The sequence below is a fragment of the Nematostella vectensis genome, chromosome 8 (assembly GCF_932526225.1).
Source record: "Nematostella vectensis chromosome 8, jaNemVect1.1, whole genome shotgun sequence".
NCBI classification, from domain to species: Eukaryota; Metazoa; Cnidaria; class Anthozoa; order Actiniaria; family Edwardsiidae; genus Nematostella; species Nematostella vectensis.
In genome coordinates, this window is record NC_064041.1 from 9,322,631 (window position 1) to 9,339,108 (window position 16,478).

Here is a 16,478-nt window from a genome sequence, read left to right on the forward strand (position 1 = left end):
CTAATATTTAACGAAATATTGCGAATAATATATCGTTTTAAAGCTGAATAACGAGCACCAAATTAGTTGTGGGATGCTGTGTCTAAAAAGGATTAAAGGATTTGTGACACCTTTCGTGTTATGTCTATATTCGACGGAAAACGAACTTTCCTTTTAACTCGCGATTCTTTTGAGATAAAAAGAAAATTCTTTTTTGGAAATTGTAGTTTATTTGTTACCAAATCAATTCGAAATTTAAAACAAATTGGTCAGAGAGTGCTTCTGACCCTTTCCACTATCCCTAACATGACGTGACAAATGTCACAGTGACTTAGTAATTGATGCGATATACGTCATTGGCCCAGGCTCCCCCGTTCCCGCCGCTGCAGCCAGTTGCGGGACCATACTTGTTGTAAGTGTGATGTGCGTCTGGGCTGGAAAAGCAATAATTTCTTGCCTGCATTGAGAATACTATGTTTCTGCGTCTAAGGGCTTCTTTAAAACACTCCTCTAGAGTTGATGGATGAATCCAAGGTAACGCGATGGCCCGATCCTCCGTGTCTTTGAAACATCCAACATGCGAATAGGCCGTTAAACCTAAAAGAAAAAAAATCACGATGTTATTAAAACCATACGTCCATATAATTGTTTGGGATATGATATGTATAACTGCCACGAGACTGTAAAAATGTCAGCAAATAACTTCCAGCAACCCTATAACTATGAGAAATCATGGCTACGTGGCGGTGCTTATTGCACTTGGAGGAGTCAATAGTGTTTGCACAAGTAGCGCTCTTTTGACCTAAGTTGTTTTCAGGATAACATTCGTCAATATCTAATTAGTAGCCACAAGCTCATCTGCGTTTGATTTTCTATTATGTTTTAACCAATGACAGTATATATTAATTCTTTACCTGTACAGTTTACGCCGTTTCCAGTATACGCAGATCTGCAAGTGCAGGTGAAGGAGCCAGCGGTATTCGCGCACGTGGCATTCGCATGACAATTGTGAACATCAAGAGAGCACTCGTCGATGTCTGAAAGATAAAGAAACAAAAAAGAGACAAAAGTTCTGTGATATGTAATTATTTAAAAAGAGTAATGTCTTGTTGTTGCATACGTAAGCAGTTCTGTACTCAGAACTCACCGGCAAACCCAACTTTACACGCGCAGCTAAATGAGGCAATAGCATAACCAATATTTTATAATCGCCTGAGTTAATTGTTGGATACTGTCGATCAATTTCGTTTTCAACCGAACTTAATATATGAGCTACAAACATGCTATAGAAATGCTATTACACCGCAAAATGCAATAACTTTCGCGCAAAATGTAATCTTAACGCGAAATGTAATAACTGTCAACGCAAAATGTAATCTTAAAGCGAAATCAACTTTTAGCTTTTAGTCAATAGATAAAGTTCTTACATTATGAGTAATACATTTGGCGTTGAATATTTTGTTGCAATTCGCATTGAAAAGTTGTAAATTTTAGCGTTCCTTACTTAAGTTAAATTTTGAGAATTAACAGTTATATCACTACTAATAACGGTTGATGGTTTTCGTTACCTGCGCATTCATCAATATCTTAGTAATGTCAATAAATACTTTTTAATACACATTTAAATAATAATTGCAGTATTTATAGAACATTCAATCTTTTTATGTTTTACATATGGTGGCGTTTTTGTGGGTGGTGGAACATGATACATAATTTGAAGTGCAGGGAAGGGGGGGCAGTGCCTAAATCAATATAATATTCTTATAGATAATGGAAATAACTTAGGATAATATCAAACACAAGTTTAATGGTGTAATTTTCAGTGCTCTTGTATGTGGTTTGTTGGCCTTTTTGTTTTTCGTTTTTAGGTAGTAAATTTTACGTGTTTTTTCCTGCAAAATGTAATCTCAAATATCGAAATGTAATAGATTTCACACAAGATGTATTATAACTACTAATATCGGTTGATGGTTTTCCTTACCTGCGCAGTTTATTCCGTCTCCTGTATACCCAGGTTTACATGTGCATGCGAAGGAGCCAATGGTGTTTACACAAAAAGCATGGTCCCGGTGACAATTGTTGCTTCCAGAAGAGCATTCATCAATATCTAAGAAAGAAACACAAGCTAAATTATGATACCAATAGCGCAATCTGTCAAGCACAAGTACACAGTCATGAATATTGCGAACTATGAAATTTCTCTATACCTATGAAGCTCCGCATCGCGCTTCTAACAGAAGCAGTTCTTGCAGTGATAAATGGGTAATAAGTTTATCAATATCTTATAATCGCAAGTGATAATTGCTGGAGTCTGTAGATCAAACTTATTTCGTCTAAAACTGTACTTAATGTATATGAGTTTCGAACATGCTGTAGTAATTCATAGATCCGACGCGCGCACGAATATCCAATCAGAAATCGGCAAATAGAAGCCAGCGAAGTGCAACCCACAAATTGTGGAACATGTCGGATGAGGTCAGTGAGTCCTGCCGGAATTTATCTAAAATAAATACTTTTATAGGGGTTTTCCTGTGACTTGGGAAATAAAACACGGTCACCTAACATGAAGGAAACTCGTCTTGTTTTTGGTGAAAATCTTGTCGTCGAGGAGCATAGAAATAGATAACTACGAGTTTTGATTGTTTAATAAAAACGGCACAAATCCTGCTCAAAATACGAAAAATTTTGAATGATAAAATATAGCGGTGCTCTCTTAGGTAGGTACTATGTGTTTATGTGTTTTCAAAGCTATTTTTTCTACTTGCAGTGATTTTGTTGCGGGGAAGTAGAAGAGAAAGCCGAATTCGCTGTTTACGCTTTCCTTCTAAACTACAAGTTTTATCACCAAACGTCGAGATTTACAGCAAAAATACCAACGACAGTCTCATTCTTATATATAATTGAAGTAACCTATGATAATATCAAACACAAGTTTGATGGTGGAATATACACTGCTCTTGTATGTGGTTTGTTTGCCTTTTTGTTTTTCGTTTATAGGTAGTAGATTTTACGTGTTTTTGTGCAAAATGTAATCTTAACGCAAAATGTAAAAATTTTCACGCAAGATGTAATCTTAAAACGAAGTGTCATAAATTTCACTTTAAAATGTAATCTATACGCGAAATGTTATAACTTTCAGGGAAAATGTACTTCTAACACAAAATGTAATAACTTTCAGCGCAAAATGTAATCATACACGAAAGGCAACAACCTTAAACGCTAAATGTGATAAAACTAAAATATTCTATTGACTGAAAGAAAAGTAAACTAGTTTACTTTTAGCTTTTAGTCAATAGATAAACTTATTACATCATGCGTAATACCTTTGGCGTTAAATATTTTGTTGCACTTCGCGTTGAACAGTTGAAACTTTTAGCGTTCTTTACTTAAATTACATTTTGCGAATTAACAGTAATATTATTACTAATATCGGTTGGTGGTTCATTACCTTCGCAGCTTACTCCGTTTCCTGTATACCCAGGTTTACATGTGCATGCGAAAGAGCCAATTGTGTTTGCACATGTAGCGTCCTGGTGACAATTGTAATGTCCAGGATAACACTCATCAACATCTACGAAAGAAGCACAAAATGGCTTTAATTATGTTCTATATATTCTATAATCTCTGAATACCGCTTTTACCTGTTTCACATGCGGAACCGATGTATCCCTGTGGACACTCACATCTGTATTTTGGATTCCCCTTTAACTCAACGCAGGTCATGTTGGCCGAGGGACAAGGATTTGGAACGCAAACCTCCTAAGAAAAAGAAAAAAAACACAGCATTTCTACTAGCCTTAGCCTAGCTATCGTCTAAATGTGGTTACTCCAGAATAAACTTCGTAGACTTAGCATAGATGCAGCGTCAACGGTGGGGCGTTTTAATATACAGATAATCAATTAATCAAATTTAAGCAGATCGAAAAACTTTGCCTTTATTAGGACGGTTTGCAATGAAGCGCCTTCCCTATTCAGACTGGGCTATTTTGAGCTGTCTGTAACTAAGGGGGGGGGGGGGGCTAACAGGGCACCCTCCGTTATTCATGAACCGCTTAGGCTATGACCATCAAACTTACAGACAATAATCGCCACCGTGCAAGGAATCGCAACGCCTTATTTTGGGTGTGGTCGAATCAATTATGACGTCAAAATGAGGCCACAAATCGGTGTCTAGATATTCTTTGAAATTTTGCCTAAATTTTAAAATATCGGTTTGAAATCATTTTACATCATTCAGATATGTCAAAATCAACCTTTTAACGGTTTTACAATGCAAAAAAGCCATGAAAACATTTATTATCATTTTTTTTGGTAAGAATTTCCGGGTCCGCCATCTTGGAATCTTGGATCCGCCATCTTGGATCCTTATGATTTTTGCGAAATAAAAAAAACACTTGAATTATTACAGAAAAAACGATTTGCATGCATGTATTACTGCTCATAGTAATGATAAATGCATAACATTAGCTTTTAAAGTGTCATCTTGTAAATCTAGTGACATTTTTTACAACAGCTTTGAGAGTGCTAAAGTTACCCACCCCTCCCCCCAAATATCCGAAGTAAAAAAATTTTAGCGCTGTTGTGAAACTTGTCACCTAATTAAATTTGGAAATCAAAAGAGGCATTTGAATATGAGAAACAGGAAAACTGTGTGAATAAACGGTTGCCATGGTAACATGGAGCGTCTCCTAGGCATGTCAATGGCATCAAAAAACGTCCGCAGATAGTTTTTAGGAAAAGTCGCCAAGTTTTAGCTACTTAGCTGCTATGGTTCAGAAGTTATGGCAATTCTCCCGAAGAGGGGCTTAAAGAGCCCCCCCCCCCCTCCCAAAGTCTAAATAGGGTTAAAAATGAAGTTGTAGGTAAAGGGTTAAAAAAAGTAAGGCATTGCTTATCTAGTGCCAGCTTTTGCCTCAAATGAATTTGTATCAAAGGGCCAATTAAATGCTTTGCTTAAATGGGTAAATGCTTCGCTCCCCCAGAAAATTACAGTAAACATCCCAGAGCTTATAAGTTTCTGTAAGAACCACTTTAAATCAAGCGCGTATGAGGTTGTTTGGACATACATTGGGGCCGTAGTAGTCGATTCCTGGGAACTTTAGCAGATCTATAGGGAAGGATCCAGCTTTGGCAGACAGCAGTTCACAGCTCCCGAGATTCGCGCCTTTCTTATAGTTCACAGCACGACATGCTTGGCTCACATAGCACTTTACTTGACAGTTCCACACTGATATATCAGTTATATTCTGAAGGGTGTGGTTAAAGAGGGCGTGGTCCTCTAGCGGAGAAGGAAAATGCATGTTGCGGCAGGGATCTGAAAAAGGATTGGCAAAGTGAGTAAAAGCGCAAACCATTTCTCGCTTGATATCTACTATAAGGCTCTTCCTAAAAGTGCCTCCCCACATCCCTTTAAAAGCCAAATTCTTCAATAAGCCTTCTCATTAAGAGTCTTACGCATAACAAAATAAGCGTAAGACTCTCCAAGTGCTTTGATCTCCATGGTTCAAATGTTAAAAGATGGGGCGTAGCCACTGTAAATGTATGAGACATTTAAATTACAGAAGAAAATGCCTTGAAAGGGCCTTTTCGACACCCTCCTGTTTAAAATCCTGGCTACGCCGCTGTTATTGTTGTACAAGCAATAAGCTATTCCTATTTTATTCCCACCGCAAGACTCTATTCTAAAGGTGCTTCCCTCCATCTCTTTTAAGCCCCTTTGTAAGCCAGAATATTCCTCTCTGTCTATTAAGCCCCTTTTCCCCTTAGAAGCACAACAAAATAAGCGTAACACTTTCCTAGTTAAAATGTAAAAAAGAATACCAAAAGTTATTAATAATGTAGCGAGAAATTTAAACCATCTAAAACTAGTAGTTTATAGCATCTGATATTTTTGAAGGTCCCCAACTTCCAGATCCAAAAAACAGGGAAACGGAGAATTAAAATAAACCATCTATCTTATACGCTCCCCTTTCGAGTTAAAAAAAAATAGAATACAGGGTATTTAGCTGAACGTCATGTTCGCAAGTTTCGCATTTAATCTACTCTTCTAGTGCCCTCTGGGAATTTGCAAAGAAAAACATAGAGAACAGAACGTTCCCTTTACATTGAAAAGCTAAAGTCACCATCACTAGTTATTGATAGTCTGATGACGGAAGTATTTCTAAAGGATTCGTTTCCTTGTTTTTCGTCTAGAAAAGATTTGGCAAAAATTTGTCATAAAGTTCCTTGTTTACACATTGCTATGTTTACCTAGTGGTGATTTCGATAATAAACCTCTCTTCTAGTGCAATCTGGGGACTTAAAAAGCAAGACGTTCAGGGCAGAACATTCACTTTACATTGAAAAGCCTATAGTCACCATTTTAGTCCTTATCTAATTATCGATAATTTGTTAACTTTCTAAAGGATTCGTTTCCTCGTTTTTTGTCTAGAAAAGGTTTGCCGAAAATATTACCTTGAGTGTTGCAAATTCTTGCCACGAGACCAAGAAGAAGAATCAATATTGGTAAAGTCATATCATTTCTTCTTTGACTTATCTGTTATAGCTTAACGCTGACTTCAATATTGATACACTAAGAAAACTTGTGTTGCTAAACAATAATTGCATATGTGGCTTTTATCAATAATTAATCAATTGTAGAAACAGGGGGGTAGCAATCACGAATCACGAACCAAGTTTTCGCACTTTCGTGGATCACTGAGTTAGATAGAGGTGTTTTCACGAATCACGGAAATAATGAGTTGAAACTCGCCTCGAAATTATAGGTGGCAAAAACTCAATATCAACAAATAGCGATAGAAACTAATTACACAGACAATGCAATGCAATCAAAAAATGGCGCAAAGGGGTTATAGTTTGTATGATAATAGATCGGTCGTCACGTTTCACGAATTTCGAGGTTTGAAATCACGATTCACGCAAAAGAAGTGTGCTCAATCACGGGTCACGAGCAAATTGAGGTCCGATCACGGATCACGGAAACCCCTTCACCTTCTACAAATCATCCAACTTGCTATATTTTGCTCTTGTCAGATCAGAAACAATTTTTTCAAACATTGTGTTTCTTGCGATATGTTTTTCTTTCTTTTTTTTTTAACTTTCTTTGAATTGAACTCTCCATCTAACTCTTTTCTTGGTACTAGAAGCTAAATGTTACGTTTGCTTGTGTTGTTTGAATTACATACCCCAGTAAGTAAATTACAATTATATATATTCATTCAAAACTTAACATACCATAATAAGCGTTTATAATAAATTGGAGATAATAACAGAAGTTATTCATTGACCAAAACTCTCATAATTAAGAGAAGATAAATAGTGCCTATTTGAAGAACATTTTCAAATTTAAAATAACTCTAGGATATTCATTGCAATCAAATTCGGGTTTTACAATAGAAAAAATGGTGCATATTGAAGGGTACTTGGATCTTGAGATATCTTTTATTACCTCCTATGTTTCCTTTGATTTTGTTACAATACAGTGAAAAACAAGAAACAAGAGTCACCTTTCAATGTTTTTACACAACACTGAAACAAATTTCACATCTCTTTTTTTTTTAATTTTGCTATGTCAGGCCCGTAGCCTGGATTTTGAGCTGGGGGTTTGTTTACCCATTTAGCGGACCATTTTCTCTTATAGCTCGTCCTATAGCTCGCAGTGGTACTCAATTTTCATTCATCAGAGCGGACCTTCCAGTCGAGTGGGCTCTCCGAGCCCTGTATGTGAAACCCCAACAAGAACAAAGTGAGTGTGTATCTGCAAAGATTCTAAAAGGTTTTATTGTCATTGTTGCTTGGCTTGTAATCAGTACCGAGCAGGCCTCAAAATACAGAAACGATAAGAAAATATTGGGGGGCACAGCCATCGAAAATATTGTTGGGGGGGGGGGGGGGTACATGTGACCCCTGTGCCCAACCCCCTTCTTCGACCCTGGTAATTTAGTCTATGACTGCGAATGAAAGTCTCAGAAATAACTAACAAAAACAAAAATAATATATAGATTTAGGCACTGCCTAAAAGTGGAGCCAGCTTTGAACACCTTTTGTGTTGACTGATTAAGGTATTTTTGGGGGATCTAGGATCCTGCTCTTTACTGAGATTTATTTATTGTACCAACCAAATGGATCCAGGCCTTATTCAATAATTTAAATTATGCAGTACATCAAAGTTAACAAACACAATTCCTGGTGTGAATATGGCTGTCAAAATTGGGGGGCACAGCCATCGAAAATATTGTTGGGGGGGGGGGGGGGGTACATGTGACCCCTGTGCCCAACCCCCTTCTACGACCCTGGTAATTTAGTCTATGACTGCGAATGAAAGTCTCAGAAATAACTAACTAAAACAAAAATACGAAATTCATAGGAAAAACATGCCAGCTTTTTCGTATAGTGTGAGGATTGTTTCCGGATGCATGTTGGCTACATTTAGCCCGATAGCTCTAGTTTTTCTCAAGGCTTATACACTCATGTTTTGTTATAATGTAGGTAACATTTTAGGAAATTTTATTATTCTTTTTCTTAGGTCTATGAATTAGGTTTTGTGCAATATAGCGTTTTTATGACATAATATACAAGAAAAAAATACTCAATGATGATTGCCTTAGAGCTTAATTGAGGGCAATTACTTTGCTCTGTGATTGGACGCTAGCGCCCTCTGAATTTTGCCCTTCTATATGATAAAAATGTAATAACTAACATTGGTTTCTCGTAAAATTTGGGATTAATTTCATTTGCGTTTTTATTGTCTTCCAAGTTGTCCTAGCCGAAAACGACTTGAGTTATTACAGAAAATATTGAAGACACTCATTATTATGTTATTACCCACACTTATACTCAAACACTTGTTGTCAGTTTGGTCCCCGGTTGGGGATGGGGAGGGTTCTATAAAAAATGTCACGGATGATCATTGATAAATCAATGTTATTCCTAAGAGAGGTTATAATCGATAGCAAATCTTACCCCTAAGAGATAGTACATTTGGTGTGGTCGAAGCTAACCACGCCGGGCACAAAGGGTCCTAAAATCGGCAATGTTCGCCTGTACTTTTGATCAGCGGATGCGCGCGTGAGTCTGGCGGGTTTTTCAAAATGGCGACTCGTTACAGTCGTGAAAGAGTGCTCGCACTTGTCCTTGATGACAGTGATCCTGAATATAACGAGGATCATGACAACCCTACGACAACGAAGACCGCAAAAAAGCTCGACGACTTTCCTGTACTGAATTCAAGATCTATTTTTCGTCAGGAATCTCGTCTTTTGCTAAAAATGATGCATCGTCGGCTTGGTGGACGTAATACGATTCGCCACCCTTTCTTCGTCGAGTTGAGGAGGGATATGCCACATGAAGTTTTTCATGGATTCACCAGACTGGCAAAAACTCTCGGCGGTTTTGCTCGTCCATTTTTTTTTATTTCCAAGGACAAGAAGGAAGAAGTTCTGCACTTTTTATCGATCCGTTTGTTTAAGGTGTTTTGCGTTACTTTGTCCGGCTTCACATCAGAAGAGGTGATTGGATTTTTCAAACGCCAGCTTAAAGGAATGAAGACCGGGCATAAAGTGTCCCTTATTGTCTCCGAAAACAAGGAGCTGAGATTAGCGTACAATACACGCCGATCGCAGGTTGTTCTTTCTTTTTATTATGGAGAATGGAACACTTGTGGAATTCCACAACACAACAACTGACATTCTCGTTTTTACTATTTTCTAACCTCAATCCAAGGAACACTTCTATCTAAAGGACACTTCTATTCAAAGGACACCTCTATCCAATGAACAGCTCTATTCAAATGACACCTCTATTCAAATGACACCTCTATTCAAGGGAATAGGGACACCACTTTCAAGGGACACCTCTATACAAGGGACACCTCTATTCAAGTGACACCTCTATTCAACGGCATATCTCTCCTTAACTCAAGATAGAACCTCTATGATATTCAAGGAATACTTTTGTTTTATGGACAACTTTATTCAATGAACATCTCTATTCAAGTTACACCTCTATTCAAAGGACACCTCTATCCAAGCAGACAATGCATTATTTTTAGTAAGATGAGATTCCTGATGAAAAATAGATATTGAATTCAGTGCTTTTCTGCAGTCTCTGTTGTCGTATGGTTGTCATGATCCTCGTTATATTCAGGATCACTGTCTATACAAGGGACACTCTATTCAAGGGACACCTCTATTCATGGGACACCTCTATTCATGGGACACCTCTATTCATGGGACACCTCTATTCAAAGGACACCTCTATGCAATTGACATCTCTATTCGAAGAATACCTCTATTCAACGGCATATCTCTCCTTAACTCAAGATAGAACCTCTATGATGTTCAAGGAATACTTTTGTTTTATGGACAACTTTATTCAATGGACATCTCTATTCAAGGGACAACTCTATTCAAAGGGCACCTCTATTTTATGGACATTCTATTCAAGTGACACCTCTATCAAGGGACACCTCTACCAACAAGAGACATCTCTATTCAAGGGACACATCTATTCAAGGGACAACTCTAGTGAGGGACGCTTATTTTAAGTATATCTATATCTAATAGAAAATATCTGGCAGAAGTATGAAATTGCAAGATTTATTTCAGAAATAGAGGTTACAAAATATGTAACAATTCAATAAATATTGTAAATATATATATTTATAAATTGATATGATAATCTTATAATATTATTTATTATCTTATGAATAAAGTATTTATTAAAATGGTCTTCATTACCATAAAAGGCATGACCACTTCTAAAATTGAAGCAAGATTATATTAAATATTTTTCAAATAAATTGGTTTTTTTTACTTTTTTGCTAAATCCTTAATTGCTTTCAGCAATGAACATCAAAGAAATGTTGTATGACAGAATGAATATTGGCAAGAACTAATAGTTATGGATATATCAGAATATATATATATATATATATCAGCATTACAGTATTATGCCTCAGAATTCAAATATTACATAACTATTATTTTCAGATAGAATAGATCACTTTGTACAGTATAAACAAAAATATTTGTGAATATTTGCAACATTTTGTTGCATGGGATTTTGAAAACCTCAATAAAGAAAAAAATACCAATATAATAAAGTATTTTAATTTAAGTACAATCGAAGAATGTTGATTTTTTCTTCCCTGATTCTAGTATATACATTACATATTTACTAAGGGAAATACAATTCCAGTTTCCTTACATTTCTTATGAACCTGCATTAGGTAGCCACTTTATATTATGCCGAAAGCAGATCAATCACACTTTTTTTATGTAAGAACACAATACAGTAAATGCTCTGCCAACATGCACTCTTGTGAGTGGACAGCTTTACTTTTAAACACCTTTTCTAAACCCAGATTTTTCATCATTGAAATACTGTGTTCAAATTTATCATAGACCTCACTGCATCACTATAACAATGTTCTTATTCATAAAAAAGAGTTGCTAATGATTTGAAATAATATATTGACCGAATGTATTCCAAACTTAACATACAAATATGTCTTTTTTTATTTGCTTTTTATGTAATTAACAATAGATCTGCATTTAGCATTTATAAAGATAATGGGATAAGTAGAAAGTATATCAACTCTGTCTTAGGCTGCCATAAGATAAATTACGAAATAAAGTTCAATAAAGATAATAGAAAATCAAACATTTTATATAAAAAAATATTTCATCACCTATCAAAGTCTATCATTCATAAAAAAAATCATTTAACCAGTGGATGCTTACAAATATATTCTTTTTTTCTATCAAATTAGTCTCTTACATCTTTTTCCTCACCTTTTTTAGGAGACAATCCACCTCAGAGTACATCAAACATTTTTTTTCCAGGATTATACATACCTTTATTATTTGACATCACTAATAGAGCCTTGGCAATCAGCCACCAAGGAATGTTTGGATGCAACATTTATATCATGTACACAAGTTATAATACAGCATAATGCACACATTTGTGTGTCTACATCAAACATGTTTTGGATGTATGGCAAGGCAAGATAAAAAAAGAACAGAGAAATAATGGAAACATGTTAGTAGTGCAACCCTAAGTGACAGCACAGTAATTCTTACCCCTAAGATATTTTAAAGCTTGCACATCACTATCTAACACAGGAGCAAACAATTAAACTAGATTTTAATATCTCAAGCAAAAAAGTAATAAAAAGAAGATTCATTTGGCTGAAATAATATTAATAAGATGGCAAGTTAGTAATGCAAGCTACAAATAATACATAGAAGAAGTAGAACATAACATGACTATGTACCAAGTTGTTGATGATTATGTGCTTCATTGATACGTAACTCAAGCTCAAGTCTGAATGGATGCTCGCAGTAGGTACACCTCTCCTTAGAGGTGTCCTTGTGCATCCCACAAATACAGTAATCAGGGCGGCTGACACGTTCAGGAAGATAGGAGAGGTTGGATTGAGCTGTTGACTTAGGGGAGTATCCATTCTGTCTCAGCCAGAGAAGGGAAACATACTCATGTTTAAAGATTTGCTGCCACCTTTGCTGTGGTAGGGTGTGTGCACTGTACTTTGAGATGGCTATGTGCTTAGCTTCGCGACCCTCCATAGAATTAAGGCCAAGCCCCAATCCATATAGGGATCGCATGTGTGCAGTGTGGGCAGGGACTATATGACCAATAGTCCAGACAGTAGGGTTTGCTTTAAAGTAGTAGACATTAATACAAAAATACTTATGGCAACAAGACCTCAACATTTCTAACTGCTCCTCTGAAAGCTCTAGCCTAGAAAAAAGAAAAACACACTCACGCAAACAGAGACACAAATAGGCAATTGAGTGATAAACAGTGTTCACTCTACTTGATGAAGATGAAGAATCGTTGCTGTCAACAGAAGAAATTAATAACATAAAATTGTGGAGAAAGAGCCTAGAATCTCTACCAGTAAATCTGTAATCAAAGTCTTTCCCTTTACCCTGAGTTTCATTGAACCATCTCACCACCTTCTTTGCGAGTCGGGGTAAACTGCACTGTTCCCTCATGCACTTGATGTAGATTGCAAAGGGGTTGGTGGAGGGGATCTGTGAAAAGAGAATAGTGTTAGAACTCTTGAGACCTGATTGAGCTATAACTTCACCCAAAAGATAGCGATGAGCAAGAGCAACAGCATTGTTTTTTAAATGCAGGGGATCTACATGTGCTCTGTCAATCAGGTCCTCGACCAGTGGTACAAACTCTTGTCTGCTGCCAAGGTTTGCAATATGGGAGGTGACCTTTGCTCTTTTTGTAGATGAAGCAAGCTTTTTTTGACTGAGATCTTTTTTCAGCTTCTCAACACTTTTGACGACTTTTAGGCGATCTGCATACTGCCAGGGTTGCCATTTGCATTCTGCAGATACACCAAAGGTAGCAGAAAGGTCGGCACAGTTATCAAGACGGACATCTGCGAAAGAAGAGAAATACTGAGCACTGTTGCTCAATTCACCACCAAGAAAACAAAGCATTTTCATGTCATTTGGTAGCTCTGAGATGCGGAATTTGACTTCTACAGGATTACCATTGCAAATAACAGAAAATGTTGAACTTTCAATAGTTTTAATTGCTTTAGTAAGGTCTTTTACAAAGCGTGCAACAGGGGTACAGTTCTCAGCACAATTTGCCCCAAACAGCAAGAAATTTTCATTGCTGCTTAGGACACCCCGACCGATGTTGAGAAAGCTGACAAGAAAGGCTGTAGCTGTGTCATCTTTCCCAAAGGGCGCGCCATCACCACCTATGGAAACATAAAATGTATCAGTTTCCCCATTGAACCACTTCAGCGGATATTGCTCCTGTGTAAGATAGTGGTGGGCAAGCTTTAAAAGCATGTCCTGTATAGGACGGTACATACCATCTACCTTTTCCACCTCTGGCAGGTCTGCACAGAAGTCATCCCGCACACTTCTCAGGAGTCCAATATCAATGGAATTGATGAATGGCATTAACTTATTGTAAGGCACTAACCTTGGAATGTTGGACTTGCCAACCTTCATCCGTAGGGATTTTGATTTTGTAGGAAGAGTCCTATAGCTACTATGGCGATAGACAGAGCGATACTTTCCCTTTCCCATTATCCCCCCAGCATAATAGAGACCTACACTTCTTAGCATGTTATCGTTAGACTTTTCAAAGACTTTAACATTATTATTATAAAATTTAGGGATAATTTTGTTTCTAATTCTTTTGTTCCTTTCTATTCCTTGGGAGATAACCTTCTCGCTACATTTCACTAGAGCAGCATCGACGAGCCCAACTTCTGCTGATCCCCCATGGATTTCTTGTGACGCTCTGTAGGTCTCTGCCCGCCGACTTCTTATTGTCCTCTCCCCAGGTTGCATGACCCCTCCCTCAGTGAAGCATGTCGGATTCTTCCTCCTCATATACACTGCCTTTTCATTTAAAAACCCCTTCTGACTGCCTCCTTCCTGACTGTTACCTTCCATACGACTGTCTGAATCTACCTACAAATACCAGCAATACAGCCTTAACATCTTTCTATTTTTTAACTGCTATGTAGAGTAAGGTTATTGATTACATTTAAATATAATAGCCTCTAATAATATAATAAACGAATTACTACTATCTATTTACTATTGAGGATAGCACTAATCTGAAGAGAATATCCATGTAGCCATCAAAATATGAAACAAACAAACAAATATAATAATTAGACCAACATGAAACTACAAGTTATCTGTTTGGAAGAATTCAGAATTAAGAATCCAATTACTAAATCTTACTTTATAACTTTTTTGATTTGACTAAGTTTTTTTGATGTAACTTAAATGAATATCATATTTGGTTTCACTTGAAGCGCTGTTCGAACTGAAAATACTTTCACAACAAAGAATAGAATTATTGTTTATAAGCTACCATAGCAACGCGCGCGCCGAGTCGTTTGAGTTCTATTCCATGTGTTATTTCTTTGACGAAACGATCTTTCGATCTAAAAGAATCAACAATTTGACTATAATTCATGACTCAATAAATCGCCCCTCTCAAATAACACGATAGCGTAAAATAATGCGCATGTCTGCCTAAAACAAATATGCCCTTTCCTTTCGATTCCTTTTCTATAAGCGCTGCATTTCTACAAAATGGGTATTATATGTAAACACATTCTATTTCGTTCTTTATAAATACCTTTCTGCTAAGCCTCCTCAGCTTTTCTCGCTTCGCTTTCAACTCGAGTTTCTTCTCAACGATGCTTTGCTGAAGGGAAGAAAACTCATCCTCCAGGTTCTGCAGTTCTCGCGAAGCGTCGATCACCTTCTGTCTCTTTAATTTAGCCTCACGCATGTACTTTCCGAGACTGAATCTCTTTTGCATTTTCACAGATAAACTTGAAAATTAGAGTGAGGTTTCAAAAATAATTGCGCGAGAACAGAAGAGAAATCTACAAAACAAAAATCATAGCGAAGACATTCAGGGATTCAAGAATCGGACTACCCTGCTGATTTTCAATAAATTCTTTTGACGTAAAAATTAAATCGGGACTCAAAATAACTGCATTCAAGACATTTTGGGAAAAGTCGCGGAAAGACCGTATCCCTTAGAAAAATAGGCGCAGGAACCGCGCGAAATCCTGGCCGTGTTTGATACCAAATCAAACATTGTTCTTCCGTCTGTGCTTTCCCGCCATCCGATCTTATTTTCCGAAGCTAGCGAAAATCCTACGAGCTTTCGAACATAGGGCCCAAGCAGATTCGTAAATTCGGCACCAGTCCTCTGAAAACGTGCCCCGTCCAAGATGGCGATTTGACACGGAAAACCCTGCCGCTTTTGGAGTGTTTTGTGCCCGGCGTGAACTTCTAAAACTAAGAGAATTAATTGCAGTCCTCTTAAAATTCACTGACTTCATCTGTTTTCTGACAATTCTTTCAAAAGTCAAACATATTCCCCACGGATAGTGCCCTTCGAATGTATTGCCTTTTATGGGCATAGATGCCCATATTCCTGTCAATTTGAGACTCGCGGCAAAAATTATTAAGCAAAACTTGCTCGCTTGGTCAAATCTTTTTCTTACTAATCCTATAAAGTCATTAGACCCAGGCCTCCAAGAGACCGAGCGTGTTTGAAGGTCACCCAAATATTGATATGACAATAATAACGAAATGGCAAGTAGGGGTGTAACTTTGCCCAACAACTTTCTTGAGGATTTTGTAGCTTCCCCCCCCCCCCAATATTTCGAGGCCTGCTGCAGCTGTCATTTTATGTTCTGCACAAAAAGAGCAGACGTAAGTACCATGAACCCCATGATCATTCAATATGGGGGTCTAGTGTGTCCATGGCTCTCTACGAGGGAGTCAGTACCTTACACAATATTTGAACCCACCTTTTCAACAACAACAACAAAAACAAATGTATATACACCTATTTTAAAATATTCTGCTATTAAAAATACCACGGGAGCCGTCTGCTGAATGTAGGAAAATGTGAATAACTTCTGTGATAGTATTTCTTTATTATTTTTATTCCTGCCA

At 37.2% G+C, this 16,478-nt stretch overlaps 2 protein-coding genes across 3 annotated transcripts in view; one reads left to right on the top strand and one right to left on the bottom strand.

Annotated features, from left to right (window-relative positions):
• Positions 1 to 16,478, top strand: part of LOC5519343 — a 49,139-nt gene that overhangs the window by 11,200 nt on the left and 21,461 nt on the right. The gene's annotated exons all lie outside the window — the stretch shown is intronic.
• On the bottom strand, positions 10,559 to 15,795 carry LOC116608628. 2 transcript variants are annotated; one of them, XM_048731825.1, is made up of 3 exons: positions 15,139 to 15,795; positions 12,932 to 14,456; positions 12,784 to 12,840 (listed from the first exon to the last, which is right to left on the bottom strand). In XM_048731825.1, the coding sequence occupies exons 1-3, from the start codon at positions 15,322 to 15,324 to the stop codon at positions 12,809 to 12,811; spliced, it is 1,743 nt and encodes a 580-aa protein (XP_048587782.1). In that variant the 5' UTR covers positions 15,325 to 15,795; the 3' UTR covers positions 12,784 to 12,808. The 2 variants fall into 2 exon arrangements, with proteins under 2 accessions (XP_032225673.2, XP_048587782.1); XM_032369782.2 differs by having other exon boundaries at positions 10,559 to 14,456; positions 15,139 to 15,794.